Source organism: Paramisgurnus dabryanus, chromosome 3 (assembly GCF_030506205.2).
Source record: "Paramisgurnus dabryanus chromosome 3, PD_genome_1.1, whole genome shotgun sequence".
Classification (NCBI taxonomy): domain Eukaryota; kingdom Metazoa; phylum Chordata; class Actinopteri; order Cypriniformes; family Cobitidae; genus Paramisgurnus; species Paramisgurnus dabryanus.
The window spans coordinates 39,094,190-39,116,855 of NC_133339.1; the positions used below are offsets into that span (position 1 = coordinate 39,094,190).

At 39.6% G+C, this 22,666-nt stretch overlaps 2 protein-coding genes across 5 annotated transcripts in view; both read right to left on the reverse strand.

Moving 5' to 3' along the window:
* Nucleotides 1–2,073: 2,073 nt before the first annotated feature.
* pet100 (PET100 cytochrome c oxidase chaperone) lies at nt 2,074–3,606 on the reverse strand. The gene is made up of 4 exons (XM_065254967.2): nt 3,495–3,606; nt 3,171–3,257; nt 2,781–2,813; nt 2,074–2,490 (listed from the first exon to the last, which is right to left on the reverse strand). The coding sequence occupies exons 1-4, from the start codon at nt 3,519–3,521 to the stop codon at nt 2,401–2,403; spliced, it is 237 nt and encodes a 78-aa protein (XP_065111039.1). The 5' UTR covers nt 3,522–3,606; the 3' UTR covers nt 2,074–2,400.
* Nucleotides 3,607–6,194: 2,588 nt separating this feature from the next.
* brd4 (bromodomain containing 4) overlaps nt 6,195–22,666 on the reverse strand; it is a 71,058-nt gene continuing 54,586 nt past the window's right edge. For 3 of the 4 annotated variants that reach the window (XM_065247211.2, XM_073814037.1, XM_065247047.2), the window contains 18 exons: nt 20,365–20,734; nt 16,742–16,879; nt 16,499–16,634; nt 16,034–16,380; nt 15,583–15,948; nt 15,369–15,497; nt 13,619–13,840; nt 13,291–13,502; nt 12,790–13,166; nt 12,538–12,648; nt 12,069–12,452; nt 11,175–11,930; nt 10,909–11,003; nt 10,678–10,834; nt 10,066–10,202; nt 9,756–9,964; nt 8,652–8,910; nt 6,195–8,571 (listed from right to left, as the gene is read on the reverse strand). In XM_065247211.2, the coding sequence (XP_065103283.2) occupies nt 8,503–8,571; nt 8,652–8,910; nt 9,756–9,964; nt 10,066–10,202; nt 10,678–10,834; nt 10,909–11,003; nt 11,175–11,930; nt 12,069–12,452; nt 12,538–12,648; nt 12,790–13,166; nt 13,291–13,502; nt 13,619–13,840; nt 15,369–15,497; nt 15,583–15,948; nt 16,034–16,380; nt 16,499–16,634; nt 16,742–16,879; nt 20,365–20,604 (4,344 nt within the window). In that variant the 5' untranslated portion in view covers nt 20,605–20,734 and the 3' untranslated portion in view covers nt 6,195–8,502. The remainder of the gene's footprint in view (nt 8,572–8,651; nt 8,911–9,755; nt 9,965–10,065; nt 10,203–10,677; nt 10,835–10,908; nt 11,004–11,174; nt 11,931–12,068; nt 12,453–12,537; nt 12,649–12,789; nt 13,167–13,290; nt 13,503–13,618; nt 13,841–15,368; nt 15,498–15,582; nt 15,949–16,033; nt 16,381–16,498; nt 16,635–16,741; nt 16,880–20,364; nt 20,735–22,666) is intronic. The other variant, XM_065247132.2, reaches the window with a different exon arrangement.

Here is a 22,666-nt window from a genome sequence, read left to right on the forward strand (position 1 = left end):
CCGCATTTTGGCGGCCATCTTAGGACAGGGCGCTCGCTCACTCGTAGCATTGAGTTTTAATGATGCAGGTACTTTTAAATGACCATAACTTCCTTAATTTTTTACAGATTTTCAAACGGATTGGTTTGTTATAAACGTCAAAGATGTACCTATGACACTGAATACCTATACTAAAAATAAATAAAAAATTCCTGAAACATGTTAAAGCATCCAGAATTATAGCCACGTTAATAACGTTTGTAAAAAACCAAACCGTTTGAAAATCGGATGAAAATAGAGCCAGTTATGGTCATTTAAAAGTACCTGCACCATTAAACTCAATGCTACAAGTGAGCGAGCGCCCTGTTGTAAGATGGCCGCCAGGTGATGCCGTTAGGGACTCGGCGGTAAGCCATCTAGCCTTTATACATATCTATGAGTATGGTGGTCACTTAAAATGACCAGGGTGGGCATTACTTAAATATATTTTTTTTAATTATCTGTTGAAGCATATTAATGAGCTTTAATTGTTTAGAAATATTTTTTAACAGGTTTTCATTTTTAATTATGGATTACAATATTATAAAAATATATAAAGTTTTGTTTTCTTATCTAGATTTGATTTTAAATTTTAATCTGGACTCATCTGAAGCATAACTATTAACTTATAACAAATGTGGCAGATTCTGTTAAGGTTAAAATTCAAATACAAAGTGTGTGGATTTAATCTCAGGAAAAGATGACCCAGAATGTAACAAGTTTCTTCTTAAGACTACATTTTGCACTCCAGGGGAAGTTACATTAAGCACATAACCCAGGATTGCACAACAGGGGACTGTCCTTTCAGCTGCTGCATTGCATCTTGATTTGTATTTAATGTGTCTATTCAGATAAAGACAGCTAGAATAGTTCAATCTAAAATGAAAATCAGCCCATATTTTACATTTAAGCTATCCTAGGTGTTTGACTTTCTTCTTTTAGCCAAACCCAGTGTTAGTTATATTAAATAATATAACAATATAATATAAAATAATAATAGCATTGGATAGTGCCGCATTTTAAGCTTCAAAACGAGCATCATCTGTCAAAACCTAATATATTCAGTTATAAAAATATCTTTTGAGGTCAAGCAATGAATTTTTGTAATGTTTGGTGTATTGTAATGTTTAGAAACATATGAAAAAAAAAATATATACAAACCAACTCACAAACATTTAAAACAGATTATTTATTAAATCCTTAAAAAAAATCAGGGATTAATATACCCAGCAACCTTTAATCTTTGAAACAAAGTGTCTTCTTAAAGCAGTTTTACTTGTTTAAATTTTGTTAAATGTACTTAAAAATTAATTTATGTAGTTTTTTCTTGATGACATAATTTATCATGGTAAGCTGAATCAAAATCAGCTTATCTTAAAATCTTTTTCACTCATTTATTAATTAAGTCCAAGTTGTTGCCAGTGCACGTATACTCCTCCAGGAGGCAGTGCTACACAGAGTAACCAAAACTTGCAAACTGGGACAGGTACAAGTCAACAAAGCCTACTTTGGGATGGAGGATATTATATTTTACCTAAAATTTAAAACCCAAAAGTTGTCCACCACCTATTAATGTCTTCTCAGGAGTGCTTAAGCTTGTAGTAGAGCTGCAAATAGCCTTGTTGCATTATAATTTTGTTTCTAATATATATATATTTTGTTTCTATATTTTGTACATATTTAGGTTTTCAAATATTTAATGACATCACACAGTTTAATCTAATTATGAGCAGATCATTTACAGTTATGAGAAAATGCTAAAAAGCTTAATTTAACTTTTGTAACAATACATTTTAAACAAGATAATATTTTCAGTCATTTAATTTGAATAAAATTACATTTCTTTTCAATAACTTCTTTTCAATGAATTTGGCAGACGCTTTATATCCAAAACGACTTCCAGTATATTTTATGTATACATTTATCTAAAAAAGGGGCTCAAACCCCATTACCTCTGCACTGCTAACACAATGCTTTACTAACTCAACTACAGGAACAAACATAAGACGTACAAGTAAAAATACATGCAACTTAAAAAAAATAACAAAATCAAACAATTTAACAAGAGTTTTAAAAAGAATACCCTTGAATTTATTTGGAATTTGTAAATAAATCAAACAAACAGTGAATAACTTACAGTAATTCCGAAAGTTACAAAAACATCAAACCATGTGTATAATTGTGTGAAAACTCATATATTTACAAATATATACATTTTTCCAATCTGTTCCTTAAATGAAAGGATATCTCAAAACAATATACTCAAGGTTTTAAATAAATGGTTTGATGACAAACACACACGACAGTGCGTTAATGTTACACAATAAGTCTTGATGTCAAAGTAGCATTATGACAGAAAAAAATGATAACGTAGTTTTGTAATCATTCCTCATTCTCTATTCCCATCTGTTTCAGCATCTTCTGCTCCTTCCTGTTCCTCATGCGCTCCTTAAAGTCCTCAAGTTTTTGTCTCTGTTTCAGAAAAAGAAATGACACAACGTGAATATGTACAGAAAATCTATCATTGCATCTCCTTAAAAGAATAAACTTTCATTTAGTCTCTTCTTGACTCCTGACTATCTCAAAAATAGTAACCAGTGTAACTAGTGTTTGATTGATCTGAGTATATGTTGTATGTATGCTGCAAACCAAAGAAGTATCTACCCATACAAAGGTAGGCCTGTTTGGTCTTAACTAGTCAATGAAACCACCATTGAAGTTAAATCACAACTTAAGTATCGAATTAAAGATTGAATACTTACATGCATTTTCTCATCAGGAGGGAAGATTTCTCTCTGAAAAATATATGAACACATATTGCTTACACTTATGGTTCTATTCTTTAACGTTAATACTTATAATTAAGTTAAAATACATTAACAAAGATTTCTAAATGCTATTAAAAAAATATTATTAATTGTTAGTATAAGTTAATATATCTGACCTCAAATAAGCTTTAGTAAATTTTCAACATGAACTAAGATTAATAAATGTTGTAGAAGTATTGTGTTCACTGTAATGTAGCTGTTTATAGTATGTAATATATATGTTTGTTATGTATATATAAACTATGGAACTGTTCAATATGCCAACATGTAACAACTTGATCAAAAATGTAACGACATCAAATAGGTTAATATTAAAGTGTTTACCTTTCTTTTGACGATGTATTCCTCAAAATATTCGGCTTGATTTGATATCCAAAACATCGTCACTGGAAATGACAGATAAACCATCATCTGTGTAATTAAACATGACATGTAAATTAATAGGAAAGAAAATATTCGGATAGTTATTTACTGATATGTAAATACAAGAATTGCTAAATGTTTAGCAGGGCAGAAAGCTTCGTAGCCATGCTGTCTTTTTAGCTAGTTTCATACGTTTGACATTCCAAAAAAAATCAATTTACTCTGTTTAAATAAAGTTTATTTAGACCTACTGGCCTTTAAAATTGTTAATTACATCTTACTCACCCTGAAAACCTCTATTTTAACCCCCATGTCCTACAGCTTGACAGTCTCGTCGCAGCACGCATTGAAGCACTTCCGGTTTGGATGTCAAAATTAAAGTCCGCACTCACGAGCATTCACTGCTGCGTTCAGACGACAAATAATGGGGACATTTTAAGTGAAAAATATAAATATGTGATCCTGGACAACAAACCCAGTAGCAAAAGCCAAAATACATTGTATGTGTTAAAATTATCGATTTTTCTTTTATGCCAACAATTATTAGAATATTATGTAAAGATCATGTTCCATTATTTGGTACATTTTCTACCATAAATATATCAAGACTTTATTTTTGTGAGTGGATGCAGCTGCTAAGGACTTAATTTGGACAGCTTTAAAGGCGATTTGCTCAATGTTTTTGTTGCTTATGAAACCGAGTGAAATCGTTAACCAGACACCGATATCTCAGCATGATGTAAGCATGAAGCAACATTACGTCACATTATGAATAATGGTAAAAAAAAAATTATGAATAATGGTACAACTCTCCAGGGTTAACTTTGTGACCCTTAAAAATAAATAAAAATGTGTATATTTCAAATTGTATCCGTTTTAAATTATGCTTCGTTCTGAATTAGATTTTCATTAACAGCCCTTATGAAATGACCCAGTTTTCCTAAATCAAAAACCATGCCTAATATAGTTAAACCGTGATTACATTCACTAACCATAGTTTTGCTCAGAGGTGTAAAGTACTCAAGTATTTTTTCCTTTAATCAAGTACATTTTCAAGTATCTGTACATATCAGTTTTTTTACTTTACTACATTAAAGCATACACCCATACTTTTTACCCCATTACATTTCACACAATTACATTAAAAAAGTACTTAAGGTAAATAAAAGTTTTACTGAAGTATTATTAAAGGAACATGCCGACTTTTGTGATTTTAGCTTATTCACCGTATCCCCCGGAGTTAGATTAGTCCATACATACCTTTTTATCTACGTGTGTGCTGTAACTCTGTCTGACGCACCCACCGCTAGCCTAGCTTAGCACAAAGACTGGAAGTAAATGGTTCCAGCTAGCATATTACTGGGAACTATATTCTCAGAAGAAAACACTGCTACTTGGGTGGAGTAATTTGCTCACAGCACCTGAGAAGCCCCGTAGTGAAGAGCATAGAGTTTGCGCAAGTGCTGCGCTAATCAGTCCGCCCAAGTCGCAGTGCTTTACCTTCTGAGAATAAAATTCCCAGTATGTATACGGTTAAAAGATGGCTGTCTCTCATATGACCTTGTTATCTGTACACGGTGTGACTATACAAATCACAACATATAAATAGGAAAACTGGTGTTATTTTGTCACTTATTGGGAGCAGTATGCTAGCTGGAGCCATTTACTTCCAGTCTTTGTGCTAAGCTAGCGGTGGATGCGTCAGACAGAGTTTAAAAGTTGAAAAAGGTACGTATGGACTTATCTAACTATGAGGGATACGGTGAATAAGCTAAAGTCCCAAAAAGTCATTGCGTTCCTTAAAGAAAGTACTACATTTTTTATTTTAATAAATATTAAAGTCGCAATGAAAAGTAAAATAAAAAACTGTAATTTGTTTTGTAATATTGTGGTATTTTTTACAAATGATTTATCTGTGAGCTTCATTAATTTTAAAAAATTCATGTGCCCTCATAATCTTTAATCAAAAATGCAAATCTCCTCCCCTCCTTAAAACGATCTCTCTTTACTTCCAGTCATAATGTAGGTGGGTGGGGTCCGGGAGAATGTGGCTGCGATTAGCAATTAGCAACACCACCCAACTTCAAATGATCCAATTAGATCTCAATGGACAAATTCAAATCCAGCCCTGCCTTATTTCATTTCAGGGCCGGTTTTACTCGGATACAAGTCACCACGAGGAAAATTAGGCAATTGATACTTCCGTTTCATGGCGACTTTAAAGGTAAAAGTAATAAAAGTTGCCAAAGAACTGGAAAAAGCACAGATACTCGAGTAGTAGGGAGTAAAAAAATCACTACTTCACACCTCTGGTTTCACTACAGTAAGCAGTAACCACAGTTTAACCACGGCTTTTGTAAGACAAATTATGGTTTCACAAATGTTTCACAATACACCAAAAACCAAGGCTGCTACACTTTTACTATAATAAAACCAGTGTTAATTTACGTAAGGGGTATACAATCATTTTATTGTGTTATTTGTGGTAGTGGTGGTCAGCGGGGCGATTGATCTTAAAGCTTTGAAAAGCTTTCTTATTTGTAATGGATAAAAGTGTCTGTATTTTTAAAAGTATTGAAATTTGTCATGTGTTTTCATGATTTTTTTTCAGTCAAAATACTTTGAGTACAGTTTGTCCTTGTTTTTGTGTAAAACTTTATGTGCTATGGCCTTAACCAGGTCTCCCTGGGAGAAGTGACTGCCTCGATGGTTTAAATAAAGGATTAATAAATAAAACACAAATTAAATTTGCTGAATTTGTTACATATAAAATTTTACCAGGACATCTTTATGACAAACATCCTTTTGTTTTGACCTCTTGGTAAAGTGGCATTAAACAATATAGACAATCCCAAAGCAATAAATATATGGTTTGTAAAAGCCTAATTTTTTTAAGCAAATAATTCAGTTTTAATAGGCAAACAGCAGTCTGATATTAAACAAAACAAATCTGATAAAACACAATGCTGAATTTGAGTATAAATTATAAAAGAGGAGACAGCTCATTTTTTTTTGTTTCATTTAATTTTCTATAAAAGAGATGAGTTTATTTCATGATCATAACAGATTGAACCATTGACCTCGATAGCCCACGCACATACCAAACAGTAATCGAGGAAAATGTTAAACAAACCCAAAAAGAAAAAACAAAACAAAAGAACAAAATACCTGAATAAAGCAAACTCTCTGCTGAGCTGCAGGTCAGCACATTCTCCGGACAATCCAAATCTATGGCACATAATGTCCAACTGTTACCACGAAAAAAATACACTTAAAGGCTCGAAGGAATGAAGTGTTTCTCTTTTAACTTTTACAGACCAAATTAACCAAAGAAAAAATTAGATATTTATATAAGTGGACTTCATGACCAAAGAAAAAAAAAAGTTCGCAAAGCATATCGTTTAAATGAAGTGTTATTGGGATTGTAACTTCCAGGTTAGACCGACCTCCCCTTCCATATATACCGATAACCATACTGACATATGACGATGCATCCAGACACACACACTGACCATGTGGCCCGTTGAATGAATCCTCGTAGCGGTTTTGAGAAAACGAAAACATGGCTGTTCGCCGTATACTCAAGAAGTCCAGCTAAAACCTGAATATTGTGAATATTGTAAATGGGTCAAATATAAAAGTTGCCTTTCCTTTTTCGTCTTTTAAACACAAGCTCTCCCCCAAATCCCAAATTTCCCACCCGGATCGAACCGCGGCCCTCCCTCGCCCTCCCAGAACGTAATAAATGCCAACTAGAATCGCAATACAATACAGGCACTGGAGAAAACACTATAAGAGAAAACTCAGAGGACCTGCCGAGGTCTCAAACCGTGTCCTCGCCACCCTTGCTTGAGTCAAATAACAGAATTAGAACACATCCACTAGAATCGAACAAGAACAATGATAAATCAGAACGGTTTCGATTATTTGATTTTTTTTTGCAAACTTTTTTGTAATTATATCTAGTACAGCATACAGAGTTCGCTCTGTGCAGTTGCAGTGAAACAATTCGTGAAAAGAAAGGAGGAGGAGTCATGCAGTGACCAGCTGAGAGCTCCGTCGCGCCCAAATTTTGCCCGGCGCTAGCATGACATTGTAAAATGCGACAGCATGAACGTGTACCAGTTTGCACAGAGTTGCGAGTTTTCCTTCTATATGTATGTATGTATGTATAATACACTTAAAATAGTTACTGTATTCTTTAAATTATACTCAAACTAAACAGAAACCGACTCTTATAGATAAGCGCTCCGGCCTGCCACAGGATTCCTTTTACGATGAATAATGAAAAGTATATCTCCGTTTCTCGCCTCGATTAACACTTAATGTCAGAATAATGCATATATTAGGGTTTATTTTCTACAAGACTACCTAAACTTTTAATGACGAGTGGGGAGAACAAGAAAATATATTTATATATTAAGAAAAGACGTTAAGTGAAGCGTTTCGGGTCTTTGCTATCAGCGTAAAAGGATATGCGTATGTTTGGCATAGACATCAGAGAGGGGGGGGGGGTGAGGTGTTGGTAAGAGAGAGTTAAAAATATAAAAAAAAAAAAAAGAAAACCAAATCAACCAAAACAGTAATTAAGAAAATACCTTTTTACAGTAGATCCTACATAATGAAAAATCTGCACATGATAACAGTGTGAAACACACCACAGTTAGTCATTTATCACAGCCCCTGGTGAATTTTATTTGTGTTGTCACGGTTACAAGTCAGCGGTGTAAGGCGAGCTGTACACTTCCCCTCTTCTCCTGAGGAAGATCTTAAGTGCCCCCGATCCCATCCTGCCGTGTAAGGGGGGAAAGGACATATATGGCGAAATCAAAACGATGGAAGGGAAACGAAACGAGAAAAACAAATCCCCCTCAGACGTCTGGCAGTCGATGGATGCCGTACTACAGATAATCAGTACATTTAAATGTTGTCATTTAGGTTATTCCTCCGCTAATCGTAGCATTGTCCATTGCTCCCATTTTCTGAATTAGAGTCACACAAGTCCTCTCTTTCCTGCCATGGTCACAATGCCAAATCCAGGAGGAATGCCGGAGAGGCGATGGCGTCCCAGTCTGAGGGTCCCTCTCTCTTTCTGCTAAGGCAAAAGAAGAGCTACAGCCTCCCTCGCAGGGCCTCAGCTTATGCATTGCTATTTCAGCCTCTTCAGTGTTTCTTGTGGTCAGACGGGGTCTCTTTCCCTTACTGCTTTACAAGTCCGTTCTGTCCGTGTAGAGGAATCCGTGATCTGGTCGTTGTTGGTTTTTTTTTGCAGTCTCTCGCTTCCTCTTGCACTTCAGAACAAGTTCTCCTCAAAGATAGCCATCAAATCACTTTGGAAATTCATGTCGATAGTAGCTGCCATCTGGAAAGGTCAAGAAAACAAACGTCAATGACCGACCAGATTTATTTTTGTTTATATCTTTGTATATAATTTCAACTTACCGCCTCTCTCCTCCTCCTCTCCTGCTCCCGGCGACGTGCGAGCTCCCTCTGCTGGTCAAGTGCACTCTGGGAAGAGGCAGGGGACTGTGGCGGCGCTTGGGAAGGTTGTGGGGCCGAGGGCGGCTGGGCCGGGTTCTGGGGTTGAGACTGCGTTTGGTGCTGCTGCTGAGGAGGCTGAACCTGTTGTTGCTCCGACCGCCTTCGGGGCTCCTCCTGGGATCTTCTCGCAGATTCCATGGACTCCTCATCATCTCGCCCCCTTTATATAAAATCAAAATCTTTAAAAACACTCACTACTTTTGTTAAAATAAGTCTGTTTTTTTTTTGTTTACATGCAACCAAATAATCGTTTGTAATCGGATTGATGGGTCAATCGTACTGAAAAGCATTCATGCAAACGATTGAGGTCGATCGGATACAAATTTTGCTTTTTTGAAAGGGGTGGTGTACTCCGATCTGTGATCTGATAATCAGGAGAAAAGTATGCATGTAAACGCATGAATTGTTGTATTTACTCAATCGGTTGCAAAAATACCTTGTGCACATAGCCAGAAGAAGTTTGCTTAAGTTCACGTCTTATATTTACCTCATATTTATTCTCGTCACAGAAACATTCAATAGCAAGGCAATGGCAACACAGACCTCCAGACTCGCGTCAACGCGTCTTTACATTGACTTAACATTGAAATCACTTGCGCTTGACGCCTCTACCACAGCTGGTCTGAACACAGCATTTAAGTAGTTTATTTATATAACAAGCAAAATAAACAACACGTAGATTACCTAGGAAACCAAAACATTTGTTATTTTCGACGAAGTATTTGTTCAAGAGTTCAGTTTAGCAACTAGTCAGATCGTTAAACAAACAGAAACCGGAATTAAAGTTCCGACCAAACGCGCAATTGCGTCACCGCATCGGTGTCTGATGAAACAGTCTATAGAATGTACATGTAAACCAACATTTTAATCAGATTGCAATGTTTATGGTGCATGTAAACTGTATTGTCATAGCCTGCTATCAGATTAAATTCAGTCAGATTGACAAAATGTTGTGCATGTGAACATAGCCATTGATAACTCGTTCCCTTTCCCAATGTCTCTTACCGCATCTTGTTCTCTTGTTCTCTGCGCTGCCTGTCTTTCTCAGCTTGCTCGGCCTGGGCCTTCAGGGCTTTCTCTCGCTCTTCCTTTTCCCGGGCCGCGCGCCTGAACTGCTCGAAGCTGTCACTGGACGACTTTAGTCCGGACGAGGGTGCGGAGGTGGATTTCTGTGCCAGGCTCGCCCAGGAACCCATATTCTTTAGTTTCACATCCTAGGACGGAATTAGGTGAGGTTAGGAGTTGGTACATCATAACAAGGTAAACTGCCACAATCAGGTCAAGTTGCATCGATGAGAATGTCCCATGCACCCACCTGTACCTTTTTAGGGGCCACGGGTGTCTTGGGTTCCTGTCTGAATTTGTCTTTGTCCTGCATTGAAGGTGGTGGGCCGCTCTGTTCAGATGAGCGTATGACAGGTCGGGAACTTTCAAGTGGTTTCATATCGGCTCCTTTAATCAGATGAACATATATATAATATATATTTAATATATATTAAGACAAAACTTTACTTTCACAAGACTCTGTTAAGATGTCAAATTAATCGTTGGTGTCCCCAGAGTACATATGTGACGTTTAAGCTCAAAACACCATATAGATCATTTATTATAGCATGTTAAAATTGTCACTTTGTAGGTGTTAGCAAAAATGTGCCGTTTTTGGGTGCGTCCTTTAAAATGCAAATGAGCTGATCGCTGCACTAAATAGTGCAGATTAAGGGGTGGTGTTATCCCCTTCTGACATCACAAGGGGAGCCAAATGTGAAATTACCTATTTTTTCACAAGCTTGCAGAAAATGGTTTACCAAAACTAAGTTACTGGGTTGATCTTTTTCACATTTTCTAGGTTGACAGAAGCACTGGGGACCAAATTATAGCACTCAAATATAGAAAAAGTCATATTGCCAAAATCAAATGTCAAACTTACTCTGTTGGCTGTGGCCCGGCATTGTCGGTTTGGTCTCAGGGTGTTTATGAGAGTCTTGTCTCATGGCTGGACTAAATGGCTCACTGCGCATCACAGACGACGGGGGCAGCTTTTCCTCTTTAATACCGACAAGAGCTGAAGGACCTCGCTGTGATTCCTGAAGCAAACAAAAGTGTCAGCTATTACGGACGTCGTGTGCCAAAGCAGGTAACCGGACTTAACAATGCTTACCTTTTTGCCCTGAGGGGGGGACTGCTGGAAAGTGGCATACTGAGGGATTTGAGGGGAATGCATCATGAGTGGGGAGGGGTTATCACGCATGTGTGCTGTAGAAATAAAGATAATATTAAAATAAAGCACAGTTATGTTTGAAATCCTTACGATACTGATGAGGAAGCTACAATAAAAACAAAAGTTTCTCAATATAAATTAGATCAAAACCAAAACAAAGTCAAAAAAGCGGAATCATTTCAAACACTGGTGTGCCGAAGCATTACCCGAGTTATACGGGTCAGACTTGACGTGTTGACGTGGAGAGTGATGCTGCGTCTGCTGCTGCGCCTGTTGTTGCTGCTGCTGGATGATCTGCTGTGCTTTGTTGGGAGGCATTGGGACTTTGTGTTGACTGGGTTGAGTTTGTGTGGCCTGCATTGGGCCTTGAGAAAATCCCAGCTGCTGCGAGTGCTGCACGTGTCTCGCCTGATGCTGCGAGAGCTGCGGGGAGGGTTGATGCGATGCCGCCTGTTGGGGCTGAGTCTGAACGGGGAGCTGCGGTGGAGGTAGGGAGCTTTGCGTCCCCATCTGCGACTGAACCTGCACTGACTGCAGCAACGACGGCTGCCTGCTCTGCAGCGACTGCAATAACGAGGCCGTTTGTTGTTGTTGTTGTTGCTGCTGCTGCAGGCGGTTCGGCTGAAGGTGTTGCAGGTACATCGGCAGGGACATGGAGGGAACGGTCTCCTCGTCGTCCTCTAGGAGCATCTGTGGAGGCTGAGAGGAGATCAGGCCTTGGGGAGTGAGCGTGGGAGGGGAGAGGGGTCGCTGACGGTGCTGAGAAGGGTGTAGGAGGTGAGGAGGAAGGTGGTGCTGGGGAGGAGCAGCAGCAGGCTGTTGGTTCTGTTGGAGCTGCTGTGGCAGCGTCTGCTGGGGTTGCTGCTGCTGCTGGGGCGTGCTTTGTTGCGGAGGTTTAGGAGGTAGCGGAGCTGCCCTATTACTGGGCCGTGAAGGCTGCTGGGGCATTGCGTTGTGTAGGGCTGTGGACAAAGGAAAAAGCCAGATGAATAAGAGGTAGCAAATTGCTTCTCGGATAGCACGACTCGGTACTGTTCACTTTGTACAGTACCCTAGTTAAGAAATGCCATTAAAACCAAGTGATGTATACTTCCACTTACCTGGGGAAGGAAGAATGGGGTGCTGGTTTAGGAACGGGTGCGTCTCAGGTGACACAGGGCCTCCTGGAGGGTGAGCGTTGAGGTGGGGTGGTGCAGGGGAGGACGAGTCATTAGCATGAGAGGAAAGGTGCATGAGGGGCTGACTAAAGTGGGAAAGGGGGTCAAAAGGGGCTTCCAGCAGTTGCGAAGGTTCCAGCGCTGTAACAGGAGGAGCCATGAAAGTGGCTGGAGAGGGATGTTGTTGCTGCTGCTGCTTGAGCTGAATGGTGGGCTGCAGCACAGGCGTCTGGGGTTGATGAGGAACCTGCATGCCTGGAGCCATTGCCTGGTGATGAGCTCTCTTTCCTTCGCCTCTGCCTTTTTTCTTCATCTTGGAAGCCATCCCTGAGTTGAAAGAAAAATGTTGTTTTACGGATCAAGTAACACCGCAAGTGATTTAAAAATGTGTCTGCTTCTGTATCTGGCTCACCCATCTCAGAGTCTTCACTTTCTGAAGTGCTGGACTCACTGCTGCTGCCCGACTCTGATGACGAGCCTTTCGTCTTTGCCGAACTCATTGCGTCCATGGACTTCTCTGGAACTGAATTACAGGGAGAAAATACAGTCTGAATACATGCTGAAAAACTTGTATATCTTGGCGAATTGAAAGTAGGTATACACAGGACAACGGATATTAAAGTAGGTTTTATATTCAAATGATATATCCATATATGCACCCCACCTGCAGGCTTTTTCTTCTTGCGAAGACACGACGACACGTATCTCTCCAGCTCTCGTAGCGTGGAGGGCTTCAGCGTCTCAAAGTCAATCTCGATTTCGTCCGGGTTGGAGTTTTTGAGCGAGGGCTCGCGGGATTGGATGATGTGGACCACGCGCCCCAGTTTATCTCCAGGCAGCTTGTTTATGTCCAGACTCAGCTGTCTCTTTTCTTCATATGACATCGGCTTACATTTCTCTGCAGTGGCCATGCCTGCCATTGCTTGCCCTCCAGCCAGACCCAGATCCTCCTCAGAGTCAAGGCCTGTCACCGGCTGCAGGGTGGGTGGGGCCGTGCCCAAGGGAGCCATGGAGCGGTTACCCTTACCTCCCTCTTTTTTGCTGTAGGGAAAAATAAATTGAATCTTGGTGTTTAACCAATACACACTATTGCTTACAACTTTTTCAAATTAAACACTGCTTACTTCTTCTTCTATATATTAAAGGTATTTTTGTAAATGCCTACCTAAGCTTTTTGGGCTTCTTGGGCAGAGCATCAGTCTTGTTCTTGGGCTTTCCCTGAGCCTTGAGGGCAGGAGGTGGCTCCAGGATGTCCTCCAGTGCTGCTTTCTTTTTGTGCTTGTCTTTCTTCTTCTCTTTCTTTTCCTTTTCTTTCTTCTTTGGTTTGCTGGTCTGAGGCTGGGACAAGGCAGCCAGCTGCTCATGAACCGCTTTCAGCTAAGCAAGAAAACAACAAAATCAAATAAAGAATTGATATAGTCCCTCATTGGACAGTTCAATATGCATATATGTGTTATACACTTAACATTTCAAATTTTTACTTTGTTTCTCACCTGCTCCTGAAGTTCGGCCAGCCTCTGAGCTCTCTCCTCCTCAGAGTCATCAGTGGACGATTCAGATTCAGACGAGGAGTCGCTGGAGGTGTCCGAGGATGAGGCTGGGCCCGTGGGCGGCTGGGTTTTGACCGGAGCCGGGTGGAGCGCTGGCGCAGGAGCGTTTGCCATCATTTCCTCTGGCTCGTCAGGCATTTTAGCAAAACGCATCTCAAACACATCCTTAAAAAAAGATGAGAAACTTGCCATCAACTCGCTTGAAAATTTCCTAGGCTGCGTTAACTAGTTGCAGGGTTCCCACTCTTAGTCACTCTTTTCCCTGACTAAAAAGCTGAATATCCATGAACAATGTCCAGGATGTATGAAATAAATAAACAGTGCCAATAAACAGCTTTTTAAATTGTAGTCTCACTTGAAATTAGCGGAGGTTTGGACCCGGAAAAGTTTTTTCCTAACAAGCGGATAACATTTTTGGGGCTTTTCCATTGCATAATACCTCACGGTTTGGGTCAGCTTACTTTTGTGAGCTTTTCCACTAGGTGCAGTACGTAGTACATAAATACTTTTTTAGTACCACCTCGTTCAGGGTTCCAAGCGAACTGACCTGATACCAAAATGTGACGCGAAAACACCGTAGATCACTGATTGGTCTGAGAGAATCGTCACTACCAGCGTCATCGCTATAATGTAAAATATTAGCTTTACCTTCATTCTAGCTTGCGCCGTCTCGAGCAAACATGTTGTTATCTGTGCTCTGCTATAAGTTCCCAAACTCCCTTTTAGCGATGAAAAACATCACAAGTTGAGAATCAGGAACACCATAACAGTTTTTTCCCAGACTTTCAGTTTGTGGCGGCACATTCGCGACACGCACATTCGCATATATGCTTAAATGCAACTTAAATGAGGCTCAGACCGACCCCACGGGTGTTTGAACAAAAACTGTCATGTGAGACAGAGGTAGTGATAAACACGATGTGCAAACATCTATTTGTGGCGGTCAATTTTAATTTTGTGGTTGACTGAGAAATAAATAAATTAATGTATGGGAATGTACAATGACGCTCTCCCTTGTATGATGTCACAGCAGTAGACAGCGCAAATATAATGGCCCGCCTAAAATCCCTCCCACTCCAAAGTGTTACTAATCTTGTTGGAAAAGCTAACCAAGCCAAAGTGAGGTGAGCTGACCCGACCTGACCCAAACCAAACAAAACCATGTGGTACTATGCGATGGAAAAGCACCATTTGATAAATGGAAATTAAAATTTAAGCAACAAACAAAAACCTTTATATTCCATATCTTGGACAAAAAAAAGTATAAAATTCCCTGACTTTCAATGACTGGAAAAAACCTTTTAAAATTTCATAATTATCCAAAAATAACATGTCCCATGGGAAGCCTGTAGTTAACTCAATAACATCTGTATGACTATTTCAAAAGTAAGCAAGTCCTAAACGTCCTAAAAGGCAATTTTTAACATGTACGCAAGGGTCCGTGTACAGAGCGCATGACGCAATTTTCGTCATTAAAACAGTGCTTGCGTACTGTTTGCGCAGCGCCGGATTATTGATACCCTCCGTTAATTTTATGGTGCAATGCGTATGCGCCGAACATCTCTACATGTAGGAGTCAAATAAACTATACTTTGCAAGCGTGTGCGTTCGACTGTGCGCGTACACGTAAAAACAGACTATACTCTGAGCTTAACACGCAGAATCCTCTGCAAGTGTTGACATCCTTATGTACCTGCAGTTTGCGTGCCATCGCCACTACTTCATGGTCTGGAGGGTTGTATTTGTAGCAATTGGAGAACATTAACCGTACATCTGCTGCAAACTCTTGAGCATCTCTGTACTGCCTGTTTTCCAACTTATCCTGTAACAGAAGAAACCAAAGAATGAACATGGAAGGTAGAGACTGACACAGTGAATCACACTTCGATATCGAGCTGCATTTTAACCTTGATGGTGCTGAGATCCATTGGATGTTTGATGATGTCATGGTAATCGTGCAGCCCTAAAGCGGCCACATCCACTGGCTTGTAAAAAGGCCAAGCATATCCTGCATGCTTCTTAGAGAACATGTCCTTCACGAGGCCCAAGCAGTAGCGTAACTGCTCTTGTTGCTTTGGGCTATGGGTCCCAGTGGCGAGCGTCCAGTGGTGCTGGGAGTCCGGTGCCTCTTTTTTGGGTAGTTTTGGAGGTCGTGCACTTTCCCGGCGTGGCAGAGTTTTTCCCGACTTTGACTCAGCAGGTGAAGACTCGCTCAGCTGGTCGTTCGCAGTAGGTGTCGTGGTATCCGCTTTTCTTTTCTGACTCTTTCTCTGCTGCAAATAAAACAAGAAGCAGTGTAAGAAATAAAGGGGATTACAAGAAACAATTCAAAATGTTACTTTTCATGTGCTGACTTACTTTCGGAGCCATTGGGATTGGGCTTGGTAGAATGGAACCGGTGCTCTGCTGCATGTGCATGGGCGGCAAAGAGGTCTGGGAGGGAAGTGGAGGCACAGCCGTCATGATGGTGGGTGGTGGGTTGCAGTCAGTGGGTCCCAAAGAATAAGGTGGCCCTAATTGCGGCGCATGGGGAGGGAGCGAAGGAGGCACCCGAGGGGGCAAGGCTTGCATGGCGGGCTGGGGAGGTAAAATAGGCGGCCCTTGTGGCGGTGGTCTGGGTTGTTGCCCAGGTGTGAGACTGGAAAGGCCACGTGTATGGGGGGAAGGCGAAGACTCCATGGTAGCCCCTATCCTCAGGCTTACATCTAAAGGAGTGGTAGAAATATTAAGTTATTGTGAGACATATAAACATCTACTGTCGAATTCTGATTGGTGTCAGTTTCAATTATAGCACTCAAGTAGAAAAAAGCATGAGTTTTATACCTTGCTCCCTCCTGCCCCGGCCACGACCTTTGTTTCCCGTAGTCTTGATTTCTATCTCTTGCTGGGGCATCTCCGAAATCTTGTGAAGGAACACCTTCTCCAGTGCTTCTGCCATTAAGACTATGTCATCCCCAGGCTGCAGAGGGCGACACACACCATTACCTTCCTGCCCAATTACACCACTTCTTTCCAAAGCGACTGATGTCACATAAAATGTTTTTGTCATGCAAAGTGAACCAATACCTTATTATAAATATAGCAGTTAGTAAACATGGTGTTGAAGTCTTGAATACATTCTTGGGCATTTATGTAGTAATTGTTCTCTAGTCGCCTCTTGATTGTTCCCATGTCCATAGGATTTTTGATTATCTTATAATAGTCCTAGGGAAGAAATGGTGCAAAATATCAGCATAACAATTCACTAAAATGCTTAAAACAAAGAACCCACAACATTCATTGTCTTAAGGCAACCGCAACTTTCTAGCAACGAAGTACTCAAGTCAACAGTGTGCTGTGCCAATCGTAGACGTTTCCACCAAGTTTCAACTAGGGCCAGAAAAATGTGCACATTCCGCAAATACTTTGATTTACAATCCCCAATGATGGCTTTGGCCTTGTCTGTCATGTCCCTCTCCCAGAATGTTTTAGACAATCTATATCCCATAAATGGCTTGTCCGCCTTCACACAGCACCATGCAGAACATAAGTCAGGAAGTTATACCACTATATTATAATTTACCCTGCTATACACTAGGGGTGACCCTGAATAGGGGTGGGAATCGCTTGGACCCTCATGAATCGATTCAGAATCGATTCTTAGGGTCCCGATTCGATTCAGAATCGATTCTTGACGTACTAATTTGCATATCTGTGACGTCATTACGTCGCATTTGCTTTCAAAGCCAGGTTAATGTTTGCGCTTTTGCTAGTCTCTGAACTGTCATATACTGTACTTTAATGCAACTAGGGATAAATAATGTCATTCTTATATACATACATGTCCTGTTTCTGTTGTAAGACATTAAAACCAGTAAAAATATTAATTTAACGTGACATATTAATTCTATATGTTAACCGGCATTAACTTCCACGAACGTTAAGCGTCTAATCATCATCATTATACCCAGTGATTGGCAGTATTACTGTATTTATATAATGCAGCGCACCCAGCGACTGAATAACAAACTATGTGCATATTTTTACAGAAGTATATTCATGTTATATCTAAACAGTCTGCGGATGGTTTAGGGCAGGGGTGTACAATACGTCGATCGCAAAGGCAATGCCGGTAGATCGCACAACTGCTGCTCCACGCGCAAAATTGTCATTATGGTCTTTTGGAGTAATTGTGAAACATGCAGGTCTTTTTGAGTTGCTGCGCCTTTCTTCTCAAATGTGTTTTGCCATGCCACTGCAGCTCAGTCGTCTTTAACTTCCAAAATTCACATGGATGCGCATTCTTGCCTCACGCAGTTCCTGATTCACACGCACGGTGTGTGTGAGCGAGCAAACGAGAGGGAGAGAGAGGCAGCGTAGCGCTGATTTGTATGCTTCTAATACTGTTAGTTTCACTAAACCGCATCTCCGCTATTTTAAGGAGTACTCGACATGTACTCAAGGATTTTTTTTTAAAACTCCTCAAAAATAATAGAGTAATGGTGACAGCCCTAAATTCAATGTAGAGATATATGCAGTATAGTCCTACAAGCATTTAAAGTGTTCTTTCTCTTCTGCTCTTGTAAGCTCGGCTATGCGCTCTTGCAGGGCGCGCTCTCTTAAGTTGTCCGTGTGCATCACCGCTCCCCCAGTTGAGTTCCGCCTTTTGGTTCTGATAACGTGACGTTATTTTGTAAACTAACATTTAAGAATCGATTCTTGACATTTGTGAATCGATTCAGAATCGGCCCACGTCCGAATCGCGATTCATCTAAGAATCGATTTTTTTGCCCACCCCTAACCCTGAATAATCGAAGATTCGATGCATCGATAGGAGAAGCCTGATTCGACTACCAATCTCACAGTCGAATCGTCCCAGATGTGTTATGAAATGAGGATCATACAATTTTAGCCGTATATGGGTGCACACATTGTTTAATTTCACATATAACAGCTTTCTCCCAATATATTAATATACAGCATATTATTATAATGCTGCAAATAATATGTGAAGTAGCAGCTTTCAATAAATATTTTTAAAATGCGTTAATAAATCCAACAACCCCCTTGACCGGGCTACACGTCCATAAGAGGTTTCTATGTTAATAAACCATTGCCTCTTTGTTTCTACATACAAAGCTGGCAATTCTGGCTATAGTTTCGTTCTTTTAATAATTTCATTATTTCATTTTATTTATAAATCACTCTGGGTTATCTGATTAAACAATTTGGCTTGTATTTTGTTTCCGTGCACTTGAGGCATTTTGCACATTTGCACTTTGTTACTTATGACCTTATTTTATTAAACATTTTTATTTATTATAAATGTAAATTCTGATCTAATTTAAGTATGTACATTTTGGATTGCTTTTCGTTGTATCAATGTTGCGCTATTGCGTGCTGGCCATGCTTGTGCATGCAATTTAGCCGAACGTGCTAGGTGCTCTGCGTCTCATATTTAGAAGTTCATCAAACTAAACATTCAAAAACGGATGTTTTTTGACGGGTATAAGTTTTTAAAATTTATTTAAAACAGAGTGGTTATCTTGTCAAAAGTTAAACTACAAAACAGGTAAGCCGTTTCTTTAAATTTCGGTGATGAAACGAAAAATATCTGCACTGAAACTATATTTATGCCTGACACGACTGACTTTCTTGTGATTTAATATTATGGTCGTTGTTCACTTTCAAATGATAGCAAAGAGATTCCTGAAATAAATGATATCATCAGGTGTTTCTGTATCTAAAGTGAATACAGAGATGATCAAAGTCAAAGCAAGCAAGCAGGTATTTCTGAGCTATAAATAATAACGCGTAGTGTCTATAAAATCATTACTTTCAGTGTTTTTCTTGTTATAAATTAACGTTTAATGAATTGTATATAAAGCTTAGTTTTTATTATTTACAGTAACAATCACAAATTATATGTCATTTCTCATTTATCCTTTTTTTTGTCATGACTGCTTTGATGCGCTAAATCTCCAAATTAAATAAAATCGCTGAAATGTAGCCGGGGTTTCCAAGGCAGGATCACATTTGTTATTTTTTAGGTTTATTTATCAAAATGTTATTTTGTGTGATGTTCTGTAGATCGTGGCTTTAAAATGTTATGAGGAATAATTTAAACAAATGTTGCCTTACATTTACCCTTAAAAAAAATATATATATATATAAATGCATCGTCATCGTTTGTCTTCGTTTATCACTTGAAAGACAGTTTTGGTCACTTTATCAGAAAGTTGTTTATGTGTGCTGCTTGTGAAAGAAAATAAAAGTTACCAATTTGTACCTGGTCTGCCCCCCCTCCCAACCCATGCACACACATATAGATGATTCGACTATCGGTCGACTATGGAAATATTCAACAATTCTGATTCGAATATGTAAATCCTTAGTCGATGACACCCCTAATATACACAATCCCTTAAAATCTTAAATGCATGCTGTGGTGCACTGCGACTCTAACCACTACAATTTCATTTTTAAAGAAATATTGTGTGTGAATTGCTATAAAAAAATGACTCAAAGTCCAACAGCTTGTAGTAAAGACTCATAAACAAACACAATAACTCTGGAGCACCCAGCATAATACCCAACAGATATTTGCACCAGCACAATTTCGGTTAAAATGGGCTAAGATTTTTGCAGCAGTCTCACCGAAAGATATCCCAAATACAACAGAGGTATAAACAGACAATTCGATCACTTACAGGCAGATTCAGTTTAACAGCGTCAACAGGAGAATGAAAAGGCCAAGCGAAGTGGTGCTTCCAAAGGCTCTTCAGCACCGCCTTTTGCAGAAACTGCAGCTGGTTGGTCAGGCGCTTGGGACGGGTAGGGTCGACAATTTCTGGGGCAGGAGGGTTGGCTAACCCAGAGGCTTGGGACAACGCCTGCCCCTGACTGCTGCTGCTCCCCGACATCTGCACTGCGTCCAGGCCGTCCCCCATACTGGTGGGGTGGAGCGCGGGCAGAGGGACAAGAGGGGGTGCGGCAGGACACCACTCGTTCAGTCTCGAGCCGGGCGTGGGCTCCACAGGGAGAGCACCACTAATTCCATTGCACTCCTCGCTGGTGTCTCTGTAAAGGAAGCAAATCAGAGAGTGATTATCCTTCTAATTTACATCCATGGCATCTGGATGACATCCATCACTGTAATCATTACTATCATCTCAATTATACCCAACTACCGACACACATCCTCCAAAAATGACGCTATCTAAATAATACATGCTTGCTTTAGTAATTGCTTAGGTAATTTACCACCCGCTCCTAATCATTGACATCTTTATTAGGACTGGTTTATCTACGGGGACACTGGTTTTTACAGCAGTACGTACATATGTAGACAGGAAACTAGGGATGTTCGAAGTATCTGCATCGGTATAAATCTATAATCCATAGGTTAACCTATAACTTGCAGAAATAATTACATATGTTGCTTATTAGGAGCATGTTACCAATACCGTTTTATAAGTCATGGGTGAATGACATTATAGCTTTTTCAATGGCCATTCAAGTAGAAGGTGATAACTGCCTAAAGAAAACATGTTCTGCATATTCTACATATTCTGCAAAAATCATTTTACTAAAAACGTGATTTCTGAATGATAATGTAAATTCTTGATTTGAAAAACTGAGGTTACAGAGGTCGCTGTTTTAATTTAATTTATTAATAACTATAATTCACAATGGTATCATAAACACTGACAGTGGGAACTTCAGGGCAAACACATAAAGGTGTAAATGTATTAATATTTGCATCACATGGTTTCCATTATTCAAAAATATGCATAAACAAGTCTCGAACGTACGTGGGCTGAGAAATGAACGGCAAGCAGACCTGATAATTGGTTGGGCTTTTAAAGCAGGGTCAAGATGAGAAGCACAGCCACGGGCCACCAGCACATCAACACAACATGACCAGGTGACCCCACAACCACATCACAGCCCAATCACAGAGTAATTAATAAAAATACGGCTCGGCAGACTTAACCATCCTCCACAATCAACGTTCCTCCTCAGCCAGTTGTTTTTCGACTACCGCATGTTAAAGGTCAGCCTGGTAATTGATACCAGTGAATGACCCAAAAGTCTTCCTCTCTCTAATAATAACAGCACCACAACTGGCTCAGTAATCCGGCAATCCCCGGACCAACACTTCCTGCTAATGAAACCTCATGTCACCTCATTCTGCTCTCTAGTGCATTAAACCTCCCTAACAACTGCTTCAAGAGGATCCAATAAAACACAGCACTGCGGGGAACAGAGATGCATTTACAGTATGACTGCATAGAGTAAGTGCGCATATCGTGTAATGCATTTCGTAATGTTTGCAATACATGAGCAATATACATTTGAATAATAATTTAATAAAAAAAGTTACACCTGGTCATAGTTTTAGGTCGATGCAAATAATATAGTATCTGGCACACAGATGTTAATTGTGATGTTTATGTGTGCAACGGTGCATGATAGCAGTAATTTTTATTTTATTAACTTTTGTTTGTTTGTTTATATTGTTAAAATGTCTGATTTGTTTTATGAAACAGTAAAACATGTTTTCTCATGTTCAGAAGTTGTTGTGATGCTTTCTTTTCCCAGACATTTGAAAGTATAATTATTGTAATTAATTATAATTAAAATATATACAGTATATATACACAAAATAATATATATTTATACAATTCAAATAGATAAAAAACATTGCAGCGCATATAGGACACCAATCTACAGAGTAAAAAAGTAAAAAAAAAATCGCTGTAATTTTATCAGAGTTTACACCAAAAGTATAACGATGATGGAGCGATATCACAGAGATTATTCAAAGCGACCATTATTTTGCAGCCGATACCGAGTACTAATTTGTTTTGTCTTCGTGATCGGCCGATACCAATGCCCGATACAGATTCTTCAAGCTGATACGCAAGCTCTTTTATGACTGTAACTGTTAACATATTTTCTAGATAAAGTAATACCAGACAGGGATTTGCATTTATGTCTTTTTTTTTT

Bases quoted from the DNA above. Each gene is read 5' to 3' on its own strand.
- pet100 (XM_065254967.2), bottom strand. From the start codon at position 3,521: ATGGGGGTTAAAATAGAGGTTTTCAGG. The intron at 3,258-3,494 runs GTGAGTAAGATG...TTAATTACACAG, and splicing joins TTAAAATAGAGGTTTTCAGG to ATGATGGTTTATCTGTCATT. The intron at 2,491-2,780 runs GTAAGTATTCAA...TTTCTGAAACAG, and splicing joins CTCCTGATGAGAAAATGCAT to AGACAAAAACTTGAGGACTT.